Below are 24,570 nucleotides of genomic sequence, written 5' to 3' on the forward strand. Positions count from 1 at the left end.
TGTATTTTGAAATAATAAATTAATTAAGATCTGTTTCACCAAATCTGGTTTTATAAGTTCTTTTTTTTGTATAAGTTCTCAGGTTATCTGGGGGCTGTTTATAACACTGTATAATTTGATTCATTATTAATAAATAACCTGTGTTGGAACCACATTGGTCTGCACATCACTGGCCTCGGGTGTCAGTTACATAGGTTGGCTCTGATTATCATTAAATGTGAATAACTGAGATCATACACTATATATTGTATTTTACAAGAGAGGTTCATTCCTGTCCTGCTATGCACAAAACAAACCCACTTGGAGAGGCACTAACTACCCAACCACCTCAGGGCGCCACCAGCAAGGATCTGGTTTTTACTGCAAGCACTTAAATAACTGACATTTTAACAATCGAGTTTACTAATCTAAGCCCTGGACAATCCAACCTTTCTGAGGTACAGAGTCTGTACTACAGACTCCAATAGCAACATCTTAAAAGTGTCAAGCTGGCTACTGGGATATATCCTTGCGGCGTGAAGAGAGAATAACTAAGCGAACTGGATAGGGCCGGGCCAAATGCTTTTATCTGCAGTCATCTACCATTATTAACAACAGATAAAACCTTGAGTTAGTGTCAGGACTAGCGTCCCACACCCACCCCTTACCGGCCAATAATTACAACTTAACTGTGATCAGATTGATACCCCCTCGGCCAGCAGTCACTCAGCCACATTCATGCACGTGGTGGTAACTAATGTCGCGAGCGAGTGGGGCGGTCCAGTCCAACGGCCACGAGCCTACAGCTTCAGTTGTTTACCTTCCCCTTCTAGCTCCTCCCCTTACGCGGCTGCCCATAGGCCACAACAAGCGCTTGTGTCTCCGTCAGTTTTTCAAGGTTTCCTAAGATCTCCTTCTTCCTTATTAGTTTGCTGCTGGCTTTGGCCGGTGAGTGGGGGGGATGTTTGCTGCCTTTGATTCCTGTCCCGGAGCGTTGCTCCGCGGGTTCTTCTTGGTACTACTATCGTGGCTGTTCAGCCTGAGTGCCGCGTCTGTTTTGCCGCCGCGGAATGAGACGGCGCGGGTCGCCCGCTTCGTGGCTCACCACTGTGACTGGGGCGCACTGGCCACCGTGTCGAGTCACGAGCCGGTGCGCGGCCGGCCCTTCGCCAATGTGTTCTCGGTGAGTGACGGGCCACTGGGGCGCGGCAGCGGGGTGCCCTACTTCTACCTTTCCAACCTGGAGATATCCGTGCAGGACTTACAGGTAACTATACTGACTCTGGGTTAGTGGAGTGCAACTTCAGGCATCAGGACAATCGACCAAGCCCGGATTTGATATTTCTGGGAAACGAATGGACACTTCAGCACCTTGGTGGCAAAAACCAGGACCGTCTAGTTGACTTGTCAGGCGCTAACTAACTTCTTTAAGTCTGGAAGTGGAGGAGTGGCCTAGTGGTTAGTGTGGTGGACTTTGGTCCTGGGGAACTGGGTTCGATTCCCACTGCAGGCACAGGCAGCGCCCTGTGACTCTGGGCAAGTCACTTAACCCTCCATTGCCCCAGTACAAATAAGTACCTGTATACAATATGTAAGCCATTGCCCCAGGTACAAATAAGTACCTGTATACAATATGTAAGCCGCATTGAGCCTGCCATGAGTGGGAAAGTGCGGGGTACAAATGTAACAAAAAAAAAAAACTGGATTCTTTGCAGATTGTGGCATTTTTGTGTTGGACCAACTTAAGAATTACTTAGAGGGACTGGGGTTTTAACTTGGAGAAGGTGAACGAGTTTGGTAGTCTGTGAAAATCTCTTGGGATCAGTCACATTGTGTTTCTCCACACACACTCCCGGGCCCCTTCCCCTTCTCAAAATGGTTAGTTTTGCGAATGCGGTGATAGCCATGAACCTCATTCCTAAACCAGGGTAATCTCTCTTGGGGCAATTTCTTCAAATGGGTTAATTTCGCATATGTTATGACAGGAATGAACCTCTCTCCAAAGCCAGGCGTCTGATATCTTTAACAAGGCCTATCACGAAAACCCACAACTAACTAAACCACAACATCTATCCACCTTTATCAGATTGTATCTTTCTATAACTATCTGACCAATTCCTCTTGTTTTCCTTGACTTCTTTGTAACACCAGTTGTATTCATTACCCTGGCATGGCGACGTCATATCAGGTCTTTGTAAGCAACATTGAGCCTGCAAATAGGTGGGAAAATGTGGGATACAAGTGCAATAAATAATAAATGATATCAGTCTCAAACCATACTGCTTTACAGCTCTTGATTCCTGCTGAAGAGTTTCTCACTCTCTCTGGACTATTTCTAACATCTTGCCTGTGGGAGGCATACCCGGTTATGCTGCTAGATTCTCCAGTGTCTTAAGTGCCGGAGTGTAGTCACAGGGGAGAATACAACTGGCATTTAAAAGCCAGGTTTGCTGCTGTGTAAGCCAGCAGTTTTCAAAACACACCAGATTGAACCTTGTCATTTGACATTTTGGAAGGGCTGGATGTGAGAAAACGAAAATGATAGTGCTCCCCTCCCCCCTTTTTTAAATTTGGCAAATACTGGATACTTCGCATGCTCACTTAGACTTTTATTCCTTCCACAAGCCGTTGGATTAGAAAGTTATTTCTTGCCAGTATTTAGAACAGGTGGTTTTGATGGTCATTGTTTCAAAGCTAGTTAAACCTGTGTGACTACTTGTTCATTTTTATTGATGAGTAGACATTGAGCTTATGTACTCTATTCTCTTTGGGAGATGAAAACTTCCAGTGGTGTAGCCATGCTGCTTTTCAGCAACAAGAATGAGAAACTGGTGACTCCTGTACAGTACCCAAATATACCACTGAAAGTCATGTTTTGAGGTCGCAGAGAGACAGTAGCTGAAAATCTCATACAGCTCTTTGGCATAGAAACAACTTTCCAAAGATGCCCTGCCTCAAGGGCAGGGTTGTTCAACTTTGGTCCTCCAGGGCTGCAATCCAGTTGGGTTTTCAGGACTTCTGTAATTAATAATGCACGAGGCCTATTTGCATGCACCGTCTCCATTATATGCAGATACAGCTTATATGTATTCATTGGGGAAGTCCTGAAAATCCAGCATGGCAGGGCTGAGGTTGGACACCCTGCTCTAGGGATTACTGGAAGGGGTTGGGGAGTGGAGCATGATCTGAGGTGTGAGCCATCTAATTAAAAGATTTCTGTTGCACAGTGTTTGGTGTCTATTATATCTATAAATATTGACAAATCTAGTTTTGGTTGCCTGACCTCATTGTTTGGTATATTTCTGTATTTTTCGTACAAAGTGCACTGACTTGTGTGTTTCTTATTAAAAAGTAGGGCTGCATTTCAGTTAAAATTTTAATAGTGTGATTAAAGGTATGTTGTTTGGCTTGTTTTGTTGTTGTTCCCCCCCCCCTCTCCCCACTGCTGCTTTAGATTCTGGGGAGGTCGCTTAACCCTCCATTGGCCAGAGTCATAAGGAGCTTGGGGGGGGGGGGGGGGATCTACCTTTAATCGCACTTGCAAATTTTAATCAAAATGCAGCCCTAAAACATTAAAGAATGAAAGATAAGAAATACAAATTGAAAAATTATAAATTAAAGAATATAAAACAGCATGTAAAATAGCTATAAACAGCCTTACAGTTTTCTGAGCCTACTTCAGAAATGCAGCCCTACTAAAAAGTTTTATTTTTTTTTCTAAAAATGTGTGTCAATAAGGAAATAAGAAAGATTAACATTAGGGAATAATTATCCTATTCATAACAATTAGTCCACAATTAATAAGGATTCAAGATACAAAATTAAAGAAAATATTCAAAATATACAAAAGTGTAGCTACAGCTGATGTGAAAGAGAATTCAGTCAAGCCGGTGGAGTCAGGTGACATTCCTAATTAATCATTGCCCTTTTCAGCCGAGGAACTTTCTCTGGAAACCAAAAAATCATGAAATCATGGAGTTGCTTAGGTTCAAGAAATAAGAAATTTGCTGAACCACAAGTTACAAAACGTTATCTGCAAGGAAAACGCAAAGAAAATTGCCTCACCAACTTGCTTCATTTCTTTGATGGCGTAAATATACTACATCAACTGTCTCATCTTTATCCACATATTTATCTAGATATTTCAGAAAGCTTTTGACACGGTTCCTCATCTAAGATTCCTGAAAAAATTAAAACATCATGGGAAAGGAAGCAATGTCCTTCTATGGATCAGGAATTGGTTAGTGGACAGAAAACAGAGGGTTAAATGGCCATTTTTCTCAATGGAGGAGGGTGAATAGTGGAGTGCCGCAGGGATCTGTACTGGGACCAGTGCTATTTAACACTACTCGGCTGCCTCTCTCCAAGCTGTCATATACCAACAATCGCAGCCTGAGGCACGCTGTTGGATGCTGACTTCAGCGCCCAGCGGGCTCAAAGGAAATGAAGCTCTTAGGTGTCACGCTGAAGAGGATGCCAAAGGGTCACCAGGGCACTCTGCATCGGAGACATACATCTTTATCAAATATCTGCCTTAAATTCATTATATGCATTAAGCCTACTTCCAGACATTATCTCAAAGTAGTCTCAAAATGTTCTTCCAGTTATTCTTAGTTAATTGGCTATGTATTACTATTCTATGTCACATTTTAACTGATTCTCCCTCTATCGCTTTAGAAACCTACTTGAAACCTGTTAGAAAAAATGACTGGGATATTAAAGTTAAAGCAGGAAAACACAATGTGACAAACTCAATTACTGTAACTAAATCATACACACAATATCATTCAAAAAACACCTGACTCAAAGCCACCCTACTCAAAAACAAAACATAACTGTTTCTGCACAAGAAAACATCTAATAAATGTTAAATGCAACATTCATAATTCACTCTCCTTTACACCAGTCACAATTGTATATGTTAAAATACCAGATGTAAAATAAACAAAACACAGATAATCAGAGAATGGCTAGAAGAAGAACTATTAGACGTCTTGATTACTGAAGCCTGGTTACACACGCAAGATGATCCAATATTAAATGACTTATGTCCCCCAAGTTACAAAATTCTTCACCTGTGCAAATGTTGGACATTAGGGGCCCTTTTACAGAGCGATGGTAAGCCCAACGCAGGCTTACTGCTCATTCTTTTGGGACTACTGGCCCAACATGGCTGCCGGCGGTAGTCCCACCCCGAACATGCGCCATTTCTGGAGGAAAAAGAAACCCCTCAGAAATGGGTTGTACGGCGGTAACCCTGCAGTAATTGGGCATCGCCGTGCGCTGCCCGGTTACCAACAGGTTAGCGTAGGAGCTCTTATCGCCACCTCAGTGGGTAGCAGTAAGGGCTTCCTGTTGCGTGGCCATGTGTGCTAGGGGCTTTTTTCCCCGCAGCTTGGTAAAAGGGCCATTAGGATGTTTCTAGCCTGAAACATACTGTAGTGGGAAGTTCAGTGCCTTTTACTTAGGAGTAGAATTTTTCATATCCTCTACTACTTGCAGGTATTTTATTAGTTTCCTACTTTTATTAAAAAAACAAAAAAAACTAGTGCACTGTATCCTGATACAGCATGGATTTTTTTATACTCTTAATGAGAGATTAGTAGATGGGGGTTTCGCATTGCACTGCACTGCACTGTAACAGTGAAAAGCATGCCTGCTCTGCATATTACATTTGTCACGTGGTGGAGTCTGGTATAAACCGATAATCACAAAGCACAATGAATCAGCTCTTTTTTTATGTATTCTAGATGAGTTTGCATATAGAAAGCAGAACAGCAAAATGAATCACTGTGTAAGCAAAATAAGTTCAGTAGGAGTTTTTAGTAATACCAGTAGGACAAAGTTGGGAATTAGCAAAGTACCATTATGTGGCAATTTCTCATATTCAGAAAAACTTGTTTGCCTGGATTTCACTTATTCCATCATCCCTCCTGTGCAGTGCGTCTTGGATCATTTCTTTCAACCACAGGGTGCTCTGAAAGTAAGATTTATGGAGCACGGGATGGCTCAAACAGCAGGTCTGAAACCAACCACCCAGGAAGGAGAGACATCAACAGCTAGAGCAGGTTATCCAAAAACCAGATGGGGCTGCGCTCCTGGAGTACCAATCAGATTATTGGGAGAAAAGAGGCATCAGCAAAGGAGAATGTTCCTTTACCAAAAGAAAAAAAATCCCAAATGACCTTGGTCCCAACCATTCTAGATAAAAGGTACCATATTTGTTATAGAATTGTCTGAAAATTTTGTAAATTTTAATACATCCGATGAGTGATGCCTTTCTGTCTGCGTCAGGGATCTGTCGTGAAATCAACCATCAACCTTTTAAGGGCTGCACCCCAGACTGCGTTTTAGGACTTCCACAATAAATTGTCATGAGGTGTATTTGAGTACAATTGAGGAGGCACAACATGCAGATAAATATGAGAAGATAATTTGTTGCAAAAATCATGTAAACCAGACTGGTATGTGGCCTTTAGGGACTGGATTTGGTGATCCCTGGCCTGTGCTCCAACTTCCACAGATACATGCAGAGATTTTGTTCTTACTGCTGTTATTTCATAAGATCTTGCCTGACCGTTGAAACTGATGCACAGTAGATCGCTTATCGTGGGATGATAGAAGTATGAACTTGTGATTTAAAATAGCCAAGGTCAGGAAACTGGGGGCTGTGGTATCACATAGGTCTTTGACTGTACTTATATTTAGAATAAAGTAGTGTGTGAGTTGAAAGTCTATATATGTAAGTGTACTAATGATTTGTAGGTGATAACTTTTCTCATTGGGCTAAATATATTTTTGACTAACTTTTTTGAAAATAGTGCATCTTGAATAGGTGGTCTGTTACTGGATAAAGAAGCAATCTCTAGTCTGGTGACTGTCAGATACCAGAAGAGCAGGGCTAGTAATGGGTGAGGCAGATTGGCCTATGGCCAGTTCACAGGTTGAATTTGATTTGAATTTGGGCTGGTCTGTTTATAAATGCTAGGGATGATTGTTATCACTATCTGTACTAGTTTCTAAAAATTTAGATCTTACTGTGCACACCAGTTAGGATGAATGTTTGAGAATTAATTTTCCATCTTGTATGTAGATGATGGAAATTAAAAGAATTCTGGATTCCCTCGTCTCCCCTCCCCCCCCCCCCCCCCCCCCCCAACACACACACACACTAAATGTGGAATCTATCAGTCTGTAAACTGATCCTGTGATTAGTCACCAGTTGATTTTAGTTCAGGCCTTCAGCGTTGTGTTCATATCTTTAAGTAATGTAATGCCATAAGTAATGCCATACTGGGAAAAGACCAAGGGTCCATCGAGCCCAGCACGATTTTACATTGCGGGAAAATTTATGGATTCAGTAAAATGTTATCACATCCTGCAAAAACCACAGTTTTGTTCAGGGCTAGTAACTCAAAGATCTGTACTCCTTCTCCCCCCCCCCCCCCCCAGGTCATTATGGGGTCCTTTTACTAAGCCACGGTAAAAAGTGGCCTGCGCTTGTATTGGGGTTGCGCCAGGCCACTTTTTACCACTCTGAAAAAAAGGGCTTTTTTTAATGGGATGGGAAAAGGCCATGCGATAAAACTGAAACCGGTGTACGTCCAAATCCGGCCTGAGCCCTTAACGCCACCCATTGATCTAGCAGTAAGGGCGCACATGCTAAACGATTATTGCTGGAAATGACGCGCGTGGGAGGAAATCATCCAGGCGTTATGGGAGCGCACCAAATCTAAAATTGCCACCAGGGGGGGTGCAGTAGCCTGGTCATAGTCTCGTTTAGGTACAGTCTGCACGCGCTTAGCACCTAATGCACCATTGTAAAAGGGCCCCTTAATGAGTAAGTCAGTTGATCAGATTTGCAGATGGCACAAAAATATTCAAAGTAGATAAAGCACAATCATACTGTGTGGAACTGCAGAAGAACCTGGCCAGTGAAGGAGGTCATAGGCCTGTGTTTTCTGCTATTATAAATTGTACAGTCAGGGTAAAATAGAAAGGAATATGAAGGAATGTAGTAGCAAATATTTACTGAAGTCCATTTTAGACGTACAGGAGGGGGCCTATGTAGAAACAAAATGGTCACGTAGAAGTTATTTAAATAACAGGGATGTGTCTTTGGGCTGTATTATGTGCCAGGTATTTTACCTATCATACAGGTACAAACTGGTTTGGGGCAGAATTTGGTTTCCTCAAAAGTGTGTGAAGACATGAGAGGTCAGGTATGGACCTTCTCAGGCTATCCCTTGACTGACTTTTTCAAACTACGCATGTCTGGCTTGTATCATTTTGTACACCTTCTGCCAAAATAGATAGTGCTAGAGGGCATCACTCATTGGTGAGAGGCAGTTAGCAAGATTAGCAAGTATTATGTTAGTGCATACATAATACTGATTAGTAACAAGCCATATATGTATTATCCTGGATTGTACTTATGGAAATCACAGTATTGTAACACTATATAAGATGCCACAAAGCTTGTCAGAGAATCTGATTGTTGAATCTCTGTGTCTCAGTGCTGACATAATAAACACCTTTCTTACAATACTACGAGAACTGGCCATTTAATTCTTTACCAGTGTTGGTGGATGGGAATCTTGATTTTGACTGTTTTGAGTTGCTCAGAACTACCAGTTACCGCTTTGTGCCAGCTAAGACATTCATACTGTGTGTGTGGATGGGTTTTCTTTCTGGTCTCTTCAATTTGAATTTAAATTTGATGGAAACCCATGCCGCAGAATCCAAACTAAAGTTAAATAAAGAAAAAAAACTAAATTCATGGTCATTACCAACCTATTTGACCAAAACGACTACAACAGTTTCACAGTTGACAACACTTCATTCCTTAAGTATAATTATAGGCAAACATTTAACACTCAAGTTTCCTCAGTAATCACAAAATCTTTCAGGTTTCTTTGGAAACTAAAAAGGATCAGACCCTATGTCTCATCAGAAACATTCAGACTATTGTACAATCATTTAACATTATCCCAGTTCCATTATTGTAATGCCATATATGCTGGCTGTAAGGAGAACCTGTTGAAAAAAACTCCAAACGGCTCAAAACACTGCAGTCAGGTTCATGTACAAAATCTCTCGTTTTGAAAGTGCCTCCCCTTTATTAATCATATTACACTGGCTTCCCATCAAAGCGAGAATCGCCTTCAAATTATGTTCCTTTATCTTTGAAATCCTAAATGGCACAGCTCCAGACTATATGGTATCATTAATAAACTTACCTCAAAGAAACTCTAAATATGAGTCAAGAAACTATGTCAGACTACACCTCTCATATTGCAAAAAAGTGATCTACAAAACTATCCACTCTGCAGACCTAGGAACCAAATGGTGGAACTCCTTACCACCCAAAATAAGAAATATACAGGAATATACTAGATTCCGCAAAATCCTCAAATCGTTCCTATTCAAACAAACCCTCACAAAGAACAACTATATCTCAAACAATTAATTATTACCTGAGTTAGTTATTACTCTATTTACCATCGACTTTCTCTTTGCTTCATGTACAATTTCTCATTCATAATAGATTTTCTAAATGTTAAACATCACTCCAGTATGTTTATGATACTGTATTGTAAAAGTGGATTCTTTATGATACTGTATTGTAAAAGTGGATTCTTACAACAAATTACTTTCTTATGCATTATTCTTTGTTATGTATCCTATACTGTTTATTGTAAGCCATATTGAACTCAAACTTGTTTGGGCTAATGTTAGCTATGTCACAAATAAATAAATGCCTCTTGATCTCTCACATTGTTTTCCTCCTGCTAGTACAAAGCCAATAGAGCATTATAGACTCTTTGAAGGTGGTTTATTTAACTGAATATTTGGCCAAAAAAGTGGCTGCTTTCACTTTTGTTACTTCCATCTCACAGCTGAGAACTTTTCTGTTCTAATCTTGGTTCGTCACACTCTGGGTTGGTTTTGGGGATACCCTTCTTTCCAGATTGAAGGATCCTTGAGCCCACTCTGGGTGATGCCCCTCTTTCCTGGTTGAGGGGTTCTCAGGGCTATCCCATCACCAGACTGGAGAACTGAGAGTCTAAATGAAAAATGTCAAATAACATTTAATTTTGGCAAGTGCAAAGTGGTATATGTGGGGGGAAACATAATCCCAGCTATAGGTAAATGATGTTGGACTCCATTCCATTATGGACACTTGTTGAATTCCTCAGTTCAATATGCTGTAGTGGCAAAAAATACGTATATAAATTTATCAATTATTCAGAAAGAGAGAAGAATATCATCTGTTTTGAAAATTTTATAGATGTTCAATTACACTGCAGTTCTGGTCCCCCCCACCCCCATCGTAAAATAGATGTAGCAAAACAAGAATATGTCTGGTAGAACTGTGAATAATGAACAATTATTTACCCATTCAAGTAGTATTAAGACTAGGAGACAGTGTATAACCTTTAGCAGAAGGGTTTTTTTTTTTTCACTCAACACACAATTAAGCTATTGATTTTATTTCTGGAGGTTGTAGTCAAGGCATTTAGCATAGATAGGTTTAAAAAGAATTTCGACAGATTCTTGAAAGAAAGGTCCATAAATAGCCAAGTAAGCTTGGGGGAAAACCACAGCTTATCTCAGAGGACAAGAAGCAAGGAACAGATCTGCTATATACGTCAGTGACCTCGATTGGCCACTATGTTGGGTTAGTGGGTTTGATGGACCTTGATTGATTGGGATTTATTAACCTCCTTCACGAAGAGATTCACCCATGGCAATGTGCAACAGGGATATCTTGATATAAACAAGTTGTGTTGTGATAATGTAACAATAGTAAAATGACAAATGTAAGCATAAACGACAGTGAGATAACATAGTAAGTGTCAGCAGCTAGAGACCTGCACAGTCCATCCAGTCTGCCCAACAAGGTGGCCAGAGTTGAATCTGGCACTCTGCACAAGTTCCACACTTCATGCTTAAACACTGGTATACTAATCTGTGTCCCTCCCTGCCAATTTTGGGGCACAGACCATAGAAGTGTGCCCGGCACCGGTCCTAATTTCCAACTACTGGAGATGCTGTTGATGCCCACTCCAGCCTTGATCCTGGGGGGGGGGGGGGGGGGCTAAAATGTGCTCCCTCCCGGTGACGTCTGGCTATGCCCATGGTCCACTTTAATTCAGTCGTAAGGCTCCCTGCAGTGTCTTGGCACCAAGCTTTTCAGTGATGTTAAGATTTGCAGAAAGTCTCTGCAGAACTGGATTCCATCCTATGGCTTGTGCATAAAATAGTGTCTCACCCCTCACAGCAGGTAGCCTATTGCCCAAGAATTCACATCCTCAACACCAGTGCTAGGCAATAGGCTATCAACCTCTCCTCACTAATTCCATTACTAGTTGGAGATAGGCAAATTAAATCCTAGTAATAACAGTGACATGATACAGTACTAGAAATACACATTTTAAAATAGCACAGTAAAACATTCATATAACAAAAATATTATAAATGTTGGCAGAATGATAACCAACATGAACATTAAAACATTCATATAATATTGATATGATACAGTATTAGTACAATACAATGCAACATCTTAATAGGCAGCAAAGGAAGGGGATATGAGCAGTTCAGAGAGACACAAAATGGGTAGGACCAAGGCATTGGAACTAAGGGGTGACTAAACTCAAGGCAGATTATATGTATAGTTGAATAAAGTATGTGGAATTGATCTTAATTGCAAGGTGTGCAGTATACTAGTCCAGATGCAGAGTGAATGGATTGTCAGTTGTCATAGGCATTAAAGACTTGAGAGAATAGTCAGGCTTTCAGTTTCCTGAAGTAGAGGTAGTCTTGAATTAGGTATAGCCACTCTCGGAGTGGTCTGCATCAGCATAGCACATGTTAGCATTCTTATGCAAGTCTGCAATACACATTTGACTGACTTCAGGATTTGGAAAATGTGCAAATTAGGCACAGAAATCTTGGTCAATATCAAGTGGGGTGGTTGCTACTTAAAGAAATCTACATATTTTCCAATTTTTCATCTAGCGTTTCCTCTAAGAAAGACTATTGAATATGAGGTCATAATAGGACTGCTATTTCTGTGTTCAGACTTAAAACAGATCAGTTATGCAGATGGTATTTGGATATCATTAATATCCGTATAATCTTTGGCCCTGCCTCTGGAGTATCCCTAGCCTTTCAAGTTTATATGGGTTAACTTTGGTCCTATATCAAATTGGTAGCTGATTTTCAAACCAAGGCACTTGCCAATGATCAGAAGCCCCGCACTATTCCAAACCTAAATTTGCATGCTATTAGCTCTAATCATAGGGGCATTATAGCCTCACGCTGTTCCAGCGTTACTTTTAAACGCTGGAACAGCATGGGGCTATAATGCCCCTATGATTAGAGCTAATGGCATGCAAATTTAGGCATGCTATTAGTTCTGATCATAGGGGTAAAGTGCGGGAGGATTGTGCCTGAGCATGCACTCACACAATCCTCCCACTCTAGTTTGATGGGTCCAGACTATCAAAAGCCCGGACCTGTCAAATGCAGCAGATTTAGGTCTGTGGGACACCCCCCCCACTTGACCCTGGTGGTCTAGTGCCATCCCAAGAACCCCCCAACACAAGGGCACGGGGGCTGGAGATCCAGTGGATCTCCATCCTCCCTAACCCTCACACCCAAAAAAAAGCCCTGGTGGCCTAGTGGGCTGCAAACCCAAACCCCCCACCTGGTGGTCTAGCGGCCCCCCTCTTCCCCCGCCCAGTCCTCTTTCAGCGACGCCTTCAAAATGGCAGCACCCTACCCTGGGAGGGGGGTTGGGTTTGTGGCTCACTGGGCCACCAGGGTTCTTTTTTTATTTGGGGTGTGGGGGGATTTAGGGGAGCTGGAGATCCACCGTATCTCCAGCCCTCATGCCCTTGTGTCGAGGGGATTGGAGGTGCACCTGACCTCCAGCCCCAATGTCACCGGCTTGGGAGGGGGAGGTTGGGGGGGGGGGGCTGCTAGCATGCAGATGCATGCTGGTCAGGGCTCACCATTCCTCCCCAATGGTCTGTAAACCCTAACTGTTTAGCATGCATTTGAATGCTATTAGTGTTCAGAGCTGATGAGCGTGACATAAGCAAACTCGGGCGCTAATGGCCCATAGCATCCGCGTTTGCGTTTGATCATCTGGGCCTTAGTTGGCCAGCACTCAACACTGACAACATTTGTAAGTTTAAATGTTCACCCCATTGGGTTTTTGTTACAACTGTACTATAGAAGGCTTGGTGTGTTGAAATGTATTAATTTAACGGATCACTTTTAGCAATATATTTCCCTTTCTCTTTATTTTACCTCCCCCCCCCCCCCCCCCGTAAGGTCATTTTTTAGGTGTTATTTCTTTTTTAACATTCCATTGCATTTGTGTGTTTAATAATTGTTGGGTAGATGTACTTAAAGAGAACAAAAAAATAAATTAACTGTGAGTAGGATTAGACGTTTACTTGGCATTTATTTTCTGGGTGTACTTTCACTTTTCTAATTTGCCTTCTGTTTGTTTCAGGTGAATCCGAATGCTTCCCTGACAATGTCCTTAGCACAGACTCATTACTGCAAGAAGGAGGGCTATGATCCCCAGAGCCCCCTGTGTGCCCATATAATTCTCTCTGGGATCGTTGAGAAGGTAGGCAGTTGGAAAAAAATGGATAAAAGTCCATACCGAGAAAATATACTATTCAGAGGCACAGGATGTTCTGCAAATGCTGATTCATACAATTCTGCTGGTGTTTCATAATAACAAAGCCTCTTGACAAATACAGGCAGTCGGAAAAGCTAATCTAATATAATAATTTGCTCCTGCAATGTTCCAATGAGGCTACCTGGGTTCGTAACCATCTCCTGACGTCACTCTCCCGCAGTAGAAGCCTGCTTGCCTGGCGTCAGGAGATGTTACTGTGGTCGCCTCTGTCTCGCTGTCTTCGGACTCTGCATCACTGCCGCTCTCCTCCACAACCCCACGTCCCTCTCTCTTTCCCCGCTTCTTCAGGGCTTCCCAGCGCCGCTGCCTCTTCTTGCGCTTGCGGGCCGTGTGTTCCTTGGCCTGGCGCTCGGTGGCGCGCTGCTAGTCCTCCCCCTGCTGTCTCTGTTGCAGGGCCTGTTGCTCCAGCTCCTACTGCCGCTGATACTCGCACCGCCGCAAATGCTGGTACACGGGAAACTCGCCGCTGCTGGCACCTGTACTCGAGCACATCACGTCCTGCACAAATTCGGGGGGGGGGGGGGGGGGGGGCGCGAGACTTGGGTGGCCCCGGCTGCTCAGGTATCAGTGCCGGTCGTTCCATCTTCACTTACCAAGTCAGGGTTATGGCGGCCGCCAGCAGCGGTTAAAGGCATGCAGCCTCGGCCCTTTTCTCTTTCAACTGTGGTCCCACCCTTGTGGAAACAGGAAATGAGGGCGGGACCACAGCTGAGAGAGAGAAAAGAGCCGAGCCTGCACGCCTTTTACCGCTGCTGGCAGCCGCCGTAACCCCAACCAGGTAAGTCAAGATGACTTTTAAACTTCATAGGGAGGGGGCCTGGAACTGGAAGAGAGGGATGACGACCTTGGAACTGGGGGGGAGGAGGGGAGGGGGGGACCCTGGAACTCAGAGGGGAGGGATCCTGGAACTCGGAGGCAGGAAGGGAGGGGGTTGACCCTGGAACAGGGAGGGGGGCGCCCCTGGCGCGCGCGCTCTCTCTCTCTCTCTCTCTCTCACACTCACACACTCACTCTCACACAGTCGCTCTCTCAAACATACACACTCCGAGGAAAACCTTGCTAGCGCCCATTTCATTTGTGTCAGAAACGGGCCTTTTTTACTAGTATAACAATAAAATAAACAAGTGGTGAGGCAGAATAGTGTGTCGACCACAGAACTAAGCATTTGGGAAACTTAAGAACATAAGAATAGCCATACTGGGTTAGACCAATGGTCCATCTAACCCAGTATCCTGCTTCCTACAGTGGCGTACCTGGCAGAAACCCAATTAGTAGCAACATTCCATGCTACCAATCCCGGAGCAGCTTTCTTTCTGTTCTCCAGTTTGTTTTAACCTTAATTGAATAACTATAACTTCTGCTCTTCCCAACCTGTTTTTGAAAACTCATGTAATTAAGGTCTTAGGATTCTTTTTTTCTGATCCAGAATTTCTCCAAGGACGAGTGTTCTCATATTTGGGAGATGTCATCCGATGGAGCCTGGTGCAGACACCTCCTAACATATATATACAGCTACTAGAAAAAAAATTCTACTAGTGTCCCACTGCACATTCGTGGGTACCTTCCCATCCAACAGGTTCCTCAGTTTGTCTTTTTCCACAGAGCTAGTAGGTCGCGTCTTAGTGATCTTTCTTCAGCACTTTCTACATGTGCGGGTTTACCTCATATTTTTCCATCATTTTCTTCAAAAGTTTATTTTTAGACCGCACTTTTTATTTTCATAGGTTTTTGGCTCGTCTTCTTTCTGTTTCATTCAGCTCTTTTAGGCCTGAACATTGGCCTCAATTTGAGCCTGGCCCCTTTTTGTTAAGATTGAGGAGTTTAATTTAGCCGCGATTCTTTTCTTGATGTCCAAGAAGACCCCCAGTGGTTTCAAAAGGTGCGCTCAATGCAGTCGGTTGACTTCTGTATTGGACCCACACACTTGGTGCCTAGGGCCTAACCATGAGCCTAATTCTTTGTTCTCTCGGTTTAAAAATGCAGTTGAGGACAAGGGGCACATCAGGTCTAACAAGAGAAACTTTTTGGCACTTCGAAGATTGGTACATTGACATCAGCATAGGAAGCATCGACTTCAGTGGCTGCTCAGATTTCACCTACCATTGGGAGTGCATCAGTACGGAGGTCGTCTCCACCTCCTTCGACATCGGGTGCTGATAGTAGGCCCTGACACAAGGGCGTGTACGGGTTCGACGTCCTCAGTGCTGAAGGACTGTGATGCTGAGCATTGAGGGAAACCAAAGAAGCAAAAGCATTGATCCTCTTCAAAGCGGAGTGCTGGGGCATCGGCATCACCAGCACCGAGAGGATCGCTCCCCCTCTTTAGTGGAGGTGCCTGTGTGCCGGTCTCTGAGTAGCCAGGTTCCCACTTCCAGTTTGACATCTGCTGTTTTTCAGGCTGTTCCTCCCCAGCCTTTGCTGATGCCCACCCTCGATGAGTGGTACCAGGTCATACTCGGGGAGGAGCTGGGGCAGATGTTTCAGCTACATACCACTGAGGTGTCGAGGGTGCTTGCCTCAGCTGCAGCTCAGCCTCGACTCCTGCTTGTGTCACCCTTATCCGTCTCTTTTCCAAGCCGAAGAGCCCTAACCTCTTTAGTCTTTCCTCATACAAGAGAAGTTCTATCCCCTTTATCATTTGGTCGCTCTACTTTGAACCTTTTCTATGCAGACTGGGAATTTGTTTCCCTATCTGGATGATTGGCTGGTCAAGAGCACATCTCAGGAAGGAGCACAAGAGTCAGTGCGGAGAACTATTCAGGTACTGTAGCTCCTAGGGTTAGTCATCATGTACCGCAAGTACCACCTTATCCCCCAACTCAGCAAATGGAATATATAGGAGCCCTGCTTGATATGGTGCAAGCTCAGGCTTTCTTGTCCCTAGTGAGAGTGAATACCTTGATAACGCTTGCTTAGAGATGCTGGGAACCTAGCTGATGCTATCTAGGTTCCTCCAGAACTGGTTCATTCCCTCCTCTGGTGGGCAGAAGCCAGGACAATTTTTGTTTGGGTGTGTGTGATGGTTTTTGTTATGAATTAATTAAAATCCTAAAGCAGGGATGCTCAAACTTCCCATATAAAAGGCCACGTGCAGGGCTAAATTTTCTGAAAGACACTCGTGTGTGTAGTGCACAGTACCATGGGATCTGTATTAAATAACATGTTAACACATTTAATCCAGTGGGACCTATTTACTAATAATGTTAAAATACACTAATATGGTAGTGCACTTCATCAAATCTAGCCCACAATGCCTCGCAATTGTCTTCACACTGGAGCAGATTGTGGGTCATCCGCCAACAAGAAGGGTCCATACAGTAGTCCCCAGGGCTGCTTCAGCACTCTGGAACATATAAGTAATGCCATACTGGGAAAAGACCAAGGGTCCATCGAGGCCAGTATCCTGTCCACGACAGCGGCCAATCCAGGCCAAGGGCACCTGGCAAGCTTCCCAAACGTACAAACATTCTATACATGTTATTCCTGGAATTGTGGATTTTTCCCAAGTCCATTTAGTAGCGGTTTATGGACTTGTCCTTTTATGAAACCGTCCAACCCCTTTTTAAACTCTGCTAAGCTAACTGCATTCACCACTTTCTCCAGCAACGAATTCCAGAGTTTAATTATACGTTGGGTGAAGAAAGATTTTCTACGATTTTTTTTAAATTTACTACACTGTAGTTTCATCCCATGCCCCCTAGTCCTAGTATTTTTGGAAAGCGTGAACAGACGCTTCACATCCACCTGTTCCACTCCACTCATTATTTTATATACCTCTATCATGTCTCCCCTCAGCCGTCTCTTCTCCAAGCTGAATAGCCCTAGCCTCCTTAATCTTTCTTCATAGGGAAGTCGTCCCATCCCCGCTATCATTTTAGTCGCCCTTCGCTGCACCTTTTCCAATTCTACTATATCTTTCTTGAGATGCGGCGACCAGAATTGAACACAATACTCAAGGTGCGGTCGCACCATGGAGCGATACAACGGCATTATAACATCCTCACACCTGTTTTCCATACCTTTCCTAATAATACCCAACATTCTATTCGCTTTCCTAGCCGCAGCAGCACACTGAGCAGAAAGTTTCAGTGTATTATCGACGACGACACCCAGATCCCTTTCTTGGTCCGTAATTCCTAACGTGGAACCTTGCATGACGTAGCTATAATTCGGGTTCTTTTTTCCCACATGCATCCCACGAGTAGAGAGTCTTCTTTCTCACAGAATGGACCTATGATGAAAACCCACTTCCTTTCAAGGTCCTGATTTCTTGCTATCCTTCTCACTCAGGGTGAACAAACAGGCACATAAATTAGAGCACCATACACACTATAGATTCATGAAGGAAGTTTGCATTAGTCTATAATGTTCACTCTGGTCTGGATTACTCTCAGAAATACTTATAATCTAAAGGCTTGAGTAACACACACTGAAAGTGCAAACGAGGCATTAGAAAAATGCAGTCCAATCCTCTGGTTCCCAGCTCAGTCTAGGGCTTCCCAGAGCTCTGCCATTCTAAACATAAAGAAAGTCCTTGCTTTGTTTTACTCTAGTGGAGCACTTTATACTCTTATCAATTCTTATCATGGGTTGGGGTATTTTCCACTTTGGGTAGTCCTGAGACCCCTGACAGCACCTTCCCTTGGGATAAGTTTCTTTACCAACTAGCACTTTCCCCCCTGCCTTCATAGATGTCACCACTAAAGAGCAAGTAAGTCCTTATCCACAACTGGGATTCAAGTCTATTCCCTTCAGGTTTCCATACCTTGTGGTTCCACTAGAGCTCGTGCATCAGTGCAGTTCATGTATTCGGAATCGGACAATGGCTGATCCCCAGGTTCCTCAGACATCGCTATTTCCATACTCTCTTTAGGCTGTTCAGGGAAAGTGACTCTAGACTGCTACCCTCCTCCCTGGGTGAAGGCTTTTTCCCAAGGTGCATATGGGTATCCCTCCCCCTTCCAGCTTCACTTTGGTTCTAGCACATATTGCATGGTAACCCAGGGAAACTGGGCATCATCTGAAGTCTACCCCTTTTAGAAGACTGACAGTTATGCTTCCTTGGAGTCCTAACTGTGGCCCAAAGTCTTTCCATGAGAGCAAGGCAAGTATTCTGATCTTTCTTGCATATTGGCCTGTGTTTATTTTTGGGGCAGAGAAATGCACTTTCAACTCTGGAAGTCATCCCTCTGGTTATTACAACATCCTTGTACATTTTTCACATTCTGATGTCTTGAAGAGTGCAATTCAAAATGCATTAAAATAGAACATAAGAACAGCCATACTGGGTCAGACCAGTGGTCCATCTAGCCCAGTATGCTGTTTCCAACAGTGGCCAAGCCAGGTCACAAGTACCTGGCAGAAACCCAAATAGCAGGAAGATTCCATGCTACCAATCCCAGGGCAAGCAGTGGCTTTCCCATGTCTGTCTCAATAGAAAAATATACACTAACCGCTGTTACCACAAAAAAACTCTCAGAAGTCAGTAATAACCCTCATTTTTTGTTTAAAATTGTGTCAGTGTTAACTAATATGCACCCTTTTCTAGCTGTGTCAGACAGGATATTAACAGTGCCAGAGCCGGTGGTGGGAGGCGGGGCTGGTGGTTGGGGGGGCGGGGATAGTGCTGGGCAGACTACAGTCTGTGCCTTGAAAAAGACAGGTACAAATCAAGGTAAGGTATACACAAAATGTGGCACATGTGAGTTATCTTGTTGGGCAGACTGGATGGACCGTGCAGGTCTTTTTCTGCTGTCATCTACTATGTTACTGAGGTTTTTCTGGACTTTTTTGATGACAAATTAAAACTTCTGGTTCATTGTTTAGAAACAGTTGAGAGTAAGTCTGCACAGGATGTGAATGAGGTTGATTTTGCAGAATATCTGTTAGCTTTACCTTCACCTGAAGCAGTTGAGAGCAAGTCTGTAGTGGGTGTGAGTGAGGTTGAATCTGCAAAATGTCTTAGTTTTATTGTCATCTGAGGCAGATCATTTTTTGTTTACAACAACTACAGAAATATGTTCATCAAAATGGAGTGAATTTCACTCAGCCTCTTATAGAGGTTGTAAATTTATTTATTTGTGGTTCATTTGTATCCCACATTTTCCCACACATGCAGGCACAATGTGGCTTACAGAAAAATTAGGAAAATTTACAATTTAGAAAACAGTGTAAAGTTGTCAAAGCATAAACGGGGGAGCAGTTGCTAACAATGGAGAACTAAGTAGGGAGGGGGTCTTAATGAGAATATCAATCAGCTGAGTAATTAGAGGAGTACATTTTAGCAAAGAAGTAGGTTTTTAGCAGTTTCTTGAAGAGGATGTGGTCCATTTGCGTTTTGAGGTGCAGTGGAAGAGCATTCCAGTGTTTTGGACTCCAGTAGCGGAAAGAAGAGGTGAAAATCAACTTATATTTGACACCCTTGCAGTTCGGGAAGTGGAGTAGGAGATATGACCATGCTGCAGGCGTGGCATTCCGTGATGGAAGATCAATCAGATTGAGCATATAATCCGGGGCAAGACCATAGATGATTTTGTGGGTTAAGGAGCAGATTTTAAAAATAATATGCTCTTTTACAGGCAGCCAATGTAGGTTGTAATGCAGAGGGCTCAGCATGTGCAAATCGTTGCTTCCCTAGAATCAGTCTTGCGGCAGTGTTCTGGACTGTCTGGAACTTTTTAAATAAAGAGACCTTGCAGCCCGCATAAATCCCGCTGCAGTAGTCAAGGTGGGACAGGACCAACCAATGTACAAGGGTACGGAACAGCTCTCTGGTAAGGAAATACCTTATGCGCCGGAGCCTCCACATGACATTAAACATTCTTTTGGAGACCAAATGCACATGATTGTCTAATTGTAGGTGCTTGTCCAGAGTCACTCCTAAGAGCCGCAGACTATTGGAAATTGGAAGAACGGAATCCTTAATGGGAAGCGTTATGTCAGATACTTGGTTATGGGTGGACGAGAGTATGAGATATTGAGTTTTTTCCTTATTTAATTTAAATCAGAACACCTGAGCCCAGTGTTCAATGGTGGAGAAGCTAGCTTCAATGAGAGTACCGATTTTGGATAGGGTGGCATGAAAAGGGATGTAGATGGTAATATCATCGGCATAGATGAATGGGTTTAGATCTAATTTTGACAGAGCTGAGGCTAATGGCAAGTTCTTCCTTGTCCACAAAGCCCCAAGGAATGTGGTTCTTGCAGAATGGGAGTAGCTGAAGGCAGTTCTGATAGGGGCCAGGGTCATTGGAAGACTGTCTTCTCTTCCTCTGGTAGATCTGGATCAGCTATTTCCATTACATCCTACAGATCAATCCAGAGACAGTCTCTACAGTGAGAATGGTGTGCGAAATGAACGATGTGAAGCTGGGGAGAGCCCTAACGCAGGTGACGGCGTACACCCACCAAGGCAACGGAGCGCCGCCAAACCTGGGGCCTAATACTAGAGATGATCGTCCCCAGCATACCCGCTTCCATCACGGACAGTGTCTGTATGTTTTGAAGTTTTTTTGTACCGCCAAAAGCAGTAGCTGTCTGCCCTGCCAAAAAAGGGTGCCAAAAGTACAAAATGGTCAGTGGAATCCAATGGCCAGCTGCAAGCCCGCCAAAATACTGCTGTGTTCTGTGAGGAGCTCGGGCCAATACGGCAGGAGGAGGAGCTGGTCATGACAACTAGACAGCTCAAGGCCTGACACTGCTCCCTGGTTGGTAACCCCAGTGGAAGCAGCCTCAAAAATCTTCCACAGGCTGGATAGCAATGACAGAGACTGCTGAGAAACAGATGCATAGCAAGCTGAAGGACCAATGTAAAGGCACTCCTAAATACAGGATTTAAGCCCACCACCTGAGGTTTTCATTTTGAGTTCTTGTGCTGTTTTAACCACCAAGCCACAGCTTTCTCTTTTTTTTTTGTTTTTTTTTGTAAGAGGCAACCACCACGCTGGAAGAACAGAGAGGTGGGAACGTGGTGGTGGTTATGGGGGGGGGGGGGGGGGGGGGGGTTGAAGGACCTGGCCCCACCAAGTGTACTCCCAACTGGCAGGCAGGGGAGGCAGAGACCCGCAGTTCAACTAAACCTGAGGGAACAGGCTAGGAGGAAGCACAATGCAGAGAGCTGTACAGGATATGTCCATCCACCTTCAGAGATAAGAGAGAATACTAAAAGTGAGGCTGCTGCACAGTATCCTTTATGGCAGAGCTCTCTATCTCCACCTTCTAGTAGAGGGATATAATCCACTTGTCTCTGGATTGATCTGTTGGTACTGAAGGAAAACATAATTTTTCCTTTGTCTCCCCAGGGTGGGCGCTCTAGTATGTGATGACTAAGAAATTGCCATCCTGGTGCTAATTTTAATGAAGACATTTGTCATCTGTGCTGGGGGTGCAAGCGGTGATTTTGCAAGGGCTATATAGCCCAACCACTTCTCAGGAAGACCCAACAGCATCCAACGGGTACTCTGTATGACATAGTCTGGCCTGTAACTTAACTAATTTATCACCTTTGAAGAAAACTAGAAATTTTATTTGTGAAAATAGGCTTAGACTGAAAATGAAAAACCTTTTTATAAGGTGATGAGGAAATCCTGAATAAATGTTTGGTCCTACAGATGAAGTGTATTAAATGCAGTTTGTATAATTGAAAGGTCACTTACTTGTAGCATTTTTTGCTTTGTTAGGTAAATAGTACAGAGATGGACTTTGCAAAGCTAGCGTTGTTCACGCGGCACCCTGAGATGGCTAGTTGGCCTCCAGACCATGGCTGGTTCTTTGCCAAACTCAATATTACCAACATATGGGTCTTGGACTATTTTGGTGGAATTAAAACAGTGTCGCCAAAGGACTACTACAACGTGGAACCATAGTAAGCATCTCTTCATAAAACATTCAATATTCTCTACTTGTAACATATTGACTGCTTTGACCTTTTCCTAAGCTAAGGTAATATATCAAGACCACAATAGACATAACCATTAGATAATGTTTTTGTGTAATGTTTTTCTGTCAGAGGGGAGACAAAACTACCATCTTAAATTTGTGCACCTTCTGATTTTTTATATATATATATTTATTTCAGAATATTTGTATGGTCTTGTGTGTAATCCGATAAGCATGTCTCTTCAGGGGAAAAAAAAAGTTAGGCCTAGTAGCTCAGCACAGAAGATATACAGTTTGATCTCCAGATCAGCAGGGAGTGCTGCAGAGAGTGTTCTTGGCCTTCAGGGTAAGAAAAGTGTACAGGGGGAGTTATGATTATTACATAAGGGTGAAGGCTAGTGGCCAGATTGATGGCAAGGTTCTGGAAGGAGCTTAAGTAAATGGCACTTGGCCGAAGCCTGTCACTACAATGACCAGACCAGGCTAGTTCTGAATGAAAGTTCGTGGTACTGGATACCAGTCCTGGTTCTAGTTAGAGCTTGAGGAAACTTCCAGATGTTCCCCAAAATACAAAACAAAAATCAAACCGAAACAGCATCTGGCCAACTTCCTTTTTTTAAATTCTCCATTTCAGTTCCTGCTCCCTATTTTTTTTTTAAATTGTACTTTCAATAGTAGCTCAAAGTGAGTTGCATTTGGGAATACTAGGTATTTACATGACTCTGGAGGGTTTACAATCTCTCAGGTTTTACACCTGAGGCGATGGAGGGTTAAGTGACTTTCCCAAGATCACAAGGAGCAGCAGTGGCATTTCAACTGGGCTTCCCTGGTTGTTGGTCCAGTGCTGTAAGCACCAGGGATATTCTTCCATTTCTGTGTTTTAGAGTGAACCTCTCTCTCTCTTTCTCTTTTTCTTTCTCTCTCTCTCTCTCCTTCCCCATCAGCCTCTTGATTCCTGTGCCCAGAATATTACCTTAACTTTATGTCTGTTTTGAAAATAATAATAAAGATACTTTTGTGTAATTCTTTATTTTCCTCTCAGGTATCCTACCTATCTTGTGCCCATCTCAGGAGATTCTCAGATGCTGCAGTTGAAGAACTGGAGGTCTTTGCTTTTTTATGGAATTTGATACTAAGAGACAAGAGTTCACCATAAAGCACAGCAGTCATCATTCATTGGTTATTTTGGAGCTTAGCTGAAGATATTTTTATGTATTTCTGTGCCTTCTTTGGTGCATGGGAAACTGCCTTTTTAATTCTAGATTTTCTTGAACAAATGTGTTACATTTTCATGCAGAAAAATGTTATATTCTACTAGAATAGAGAGTTAAACTAGTCTAGATTAATTGCTCATACTTCAGAACTTTGATTTAGTTCAAAAGATGCTCTTAATTTCACTAGTTGGTCTGGGATTTGAAACTGCTCAAAAAGTGTTATTCGGTGACGTCTGACCTTTTTGTGAGGTTTGGCAGTTTTCTTATGCCTATGGTGCATCCATCCAACTTGAAACGAAAATGAGCTGGAATTTAGAACTTGAAGCTCCCATTTGCCTGTTTTATATTTCCTTCCAATTCATCTAGTCCAGTCACTGCGGTGAGAATCCCTTGCTGGTGCCTTTTGACAGAGCTATTACTACTACTACTAATCACTTCTATAGCGCTACAAGGCATACGCAGCGCTGTAAACCATATACGAAAAAAGATAGTCCCTGCTCAAAGAGCTTACAATCTAAATAAGACAGGTAAACAGAACAATTAAGAGGTAAGGGAATTAAAGAGGTAAGGTACAGGGCAAGTGAGTAGTGGCTAGGAGTCAATTAAGGAGGTAGGGTACAGGGCAAGTGAGTAGTAGCTAGGAGTCAAAAGCAGTGTCAGAGGTGGGCTTTTAGCCTGGACTTAAAGGCGGCCAAAGACGGGGCTAGACGTACAGGCTCGGGAAGTCTATTCCAGGCATGAGGTGCAGCGAGGTAAAAAGAATGGAGTCTGGAA

General features: G+C 43.2%; 1 protein-coding gene across 2 annotated transcripts; it reads left to right on the plus strand.

Moving 5' to 3' along the window:
• Nucleotides 1-810: 810 nt before the first annotated feature.
• Nucleotides 811-24,270, plus strand: CREG1 (cellular repressor of E1A stimulated genes 1). Of its 2 annotated transcripts, XM_030203947.1 has the most exons (4): nt 812-1,246; nt 13,511-13,630; nt 22,384-22,568; nt 23,625-24,270. In XM_030203947.1, coding segments are annotated over exons 1-4 (612 nt in total). In that variant the 5' UTR covers nt 812-940; the 3' UTR covers nt 23,626-24,270. The 2 variants fall into 2 exon arrangements, with proteins under 2 accessions (XP_030059808.1, XP_030059807.1); XM_030203948.1 differs by lacking the exon at nt 23,625-24,270 and having other exon boundaries at nt 811-1,246; nt 22,384-22,569.
• The last annotated feature ends 300 nt before the right edge of the window (nt 24,271-24,570 follow it).

The sequence above is a fragment of the Microcaecilia unicolor genome, chromosome 5 (assembly GCF_901765095.1).
Source record: "Microcaecilia unicolor chromosome 5, aMicUni1.1, whole genome shotgun sequence".
NCBI classification, from domain to species: Eukaryota; Metazoa; Chordata; class Amphibia; order Gymnophiona; family Siphonopidae; genus Microcaecilia; species Microcaecilia unicolor.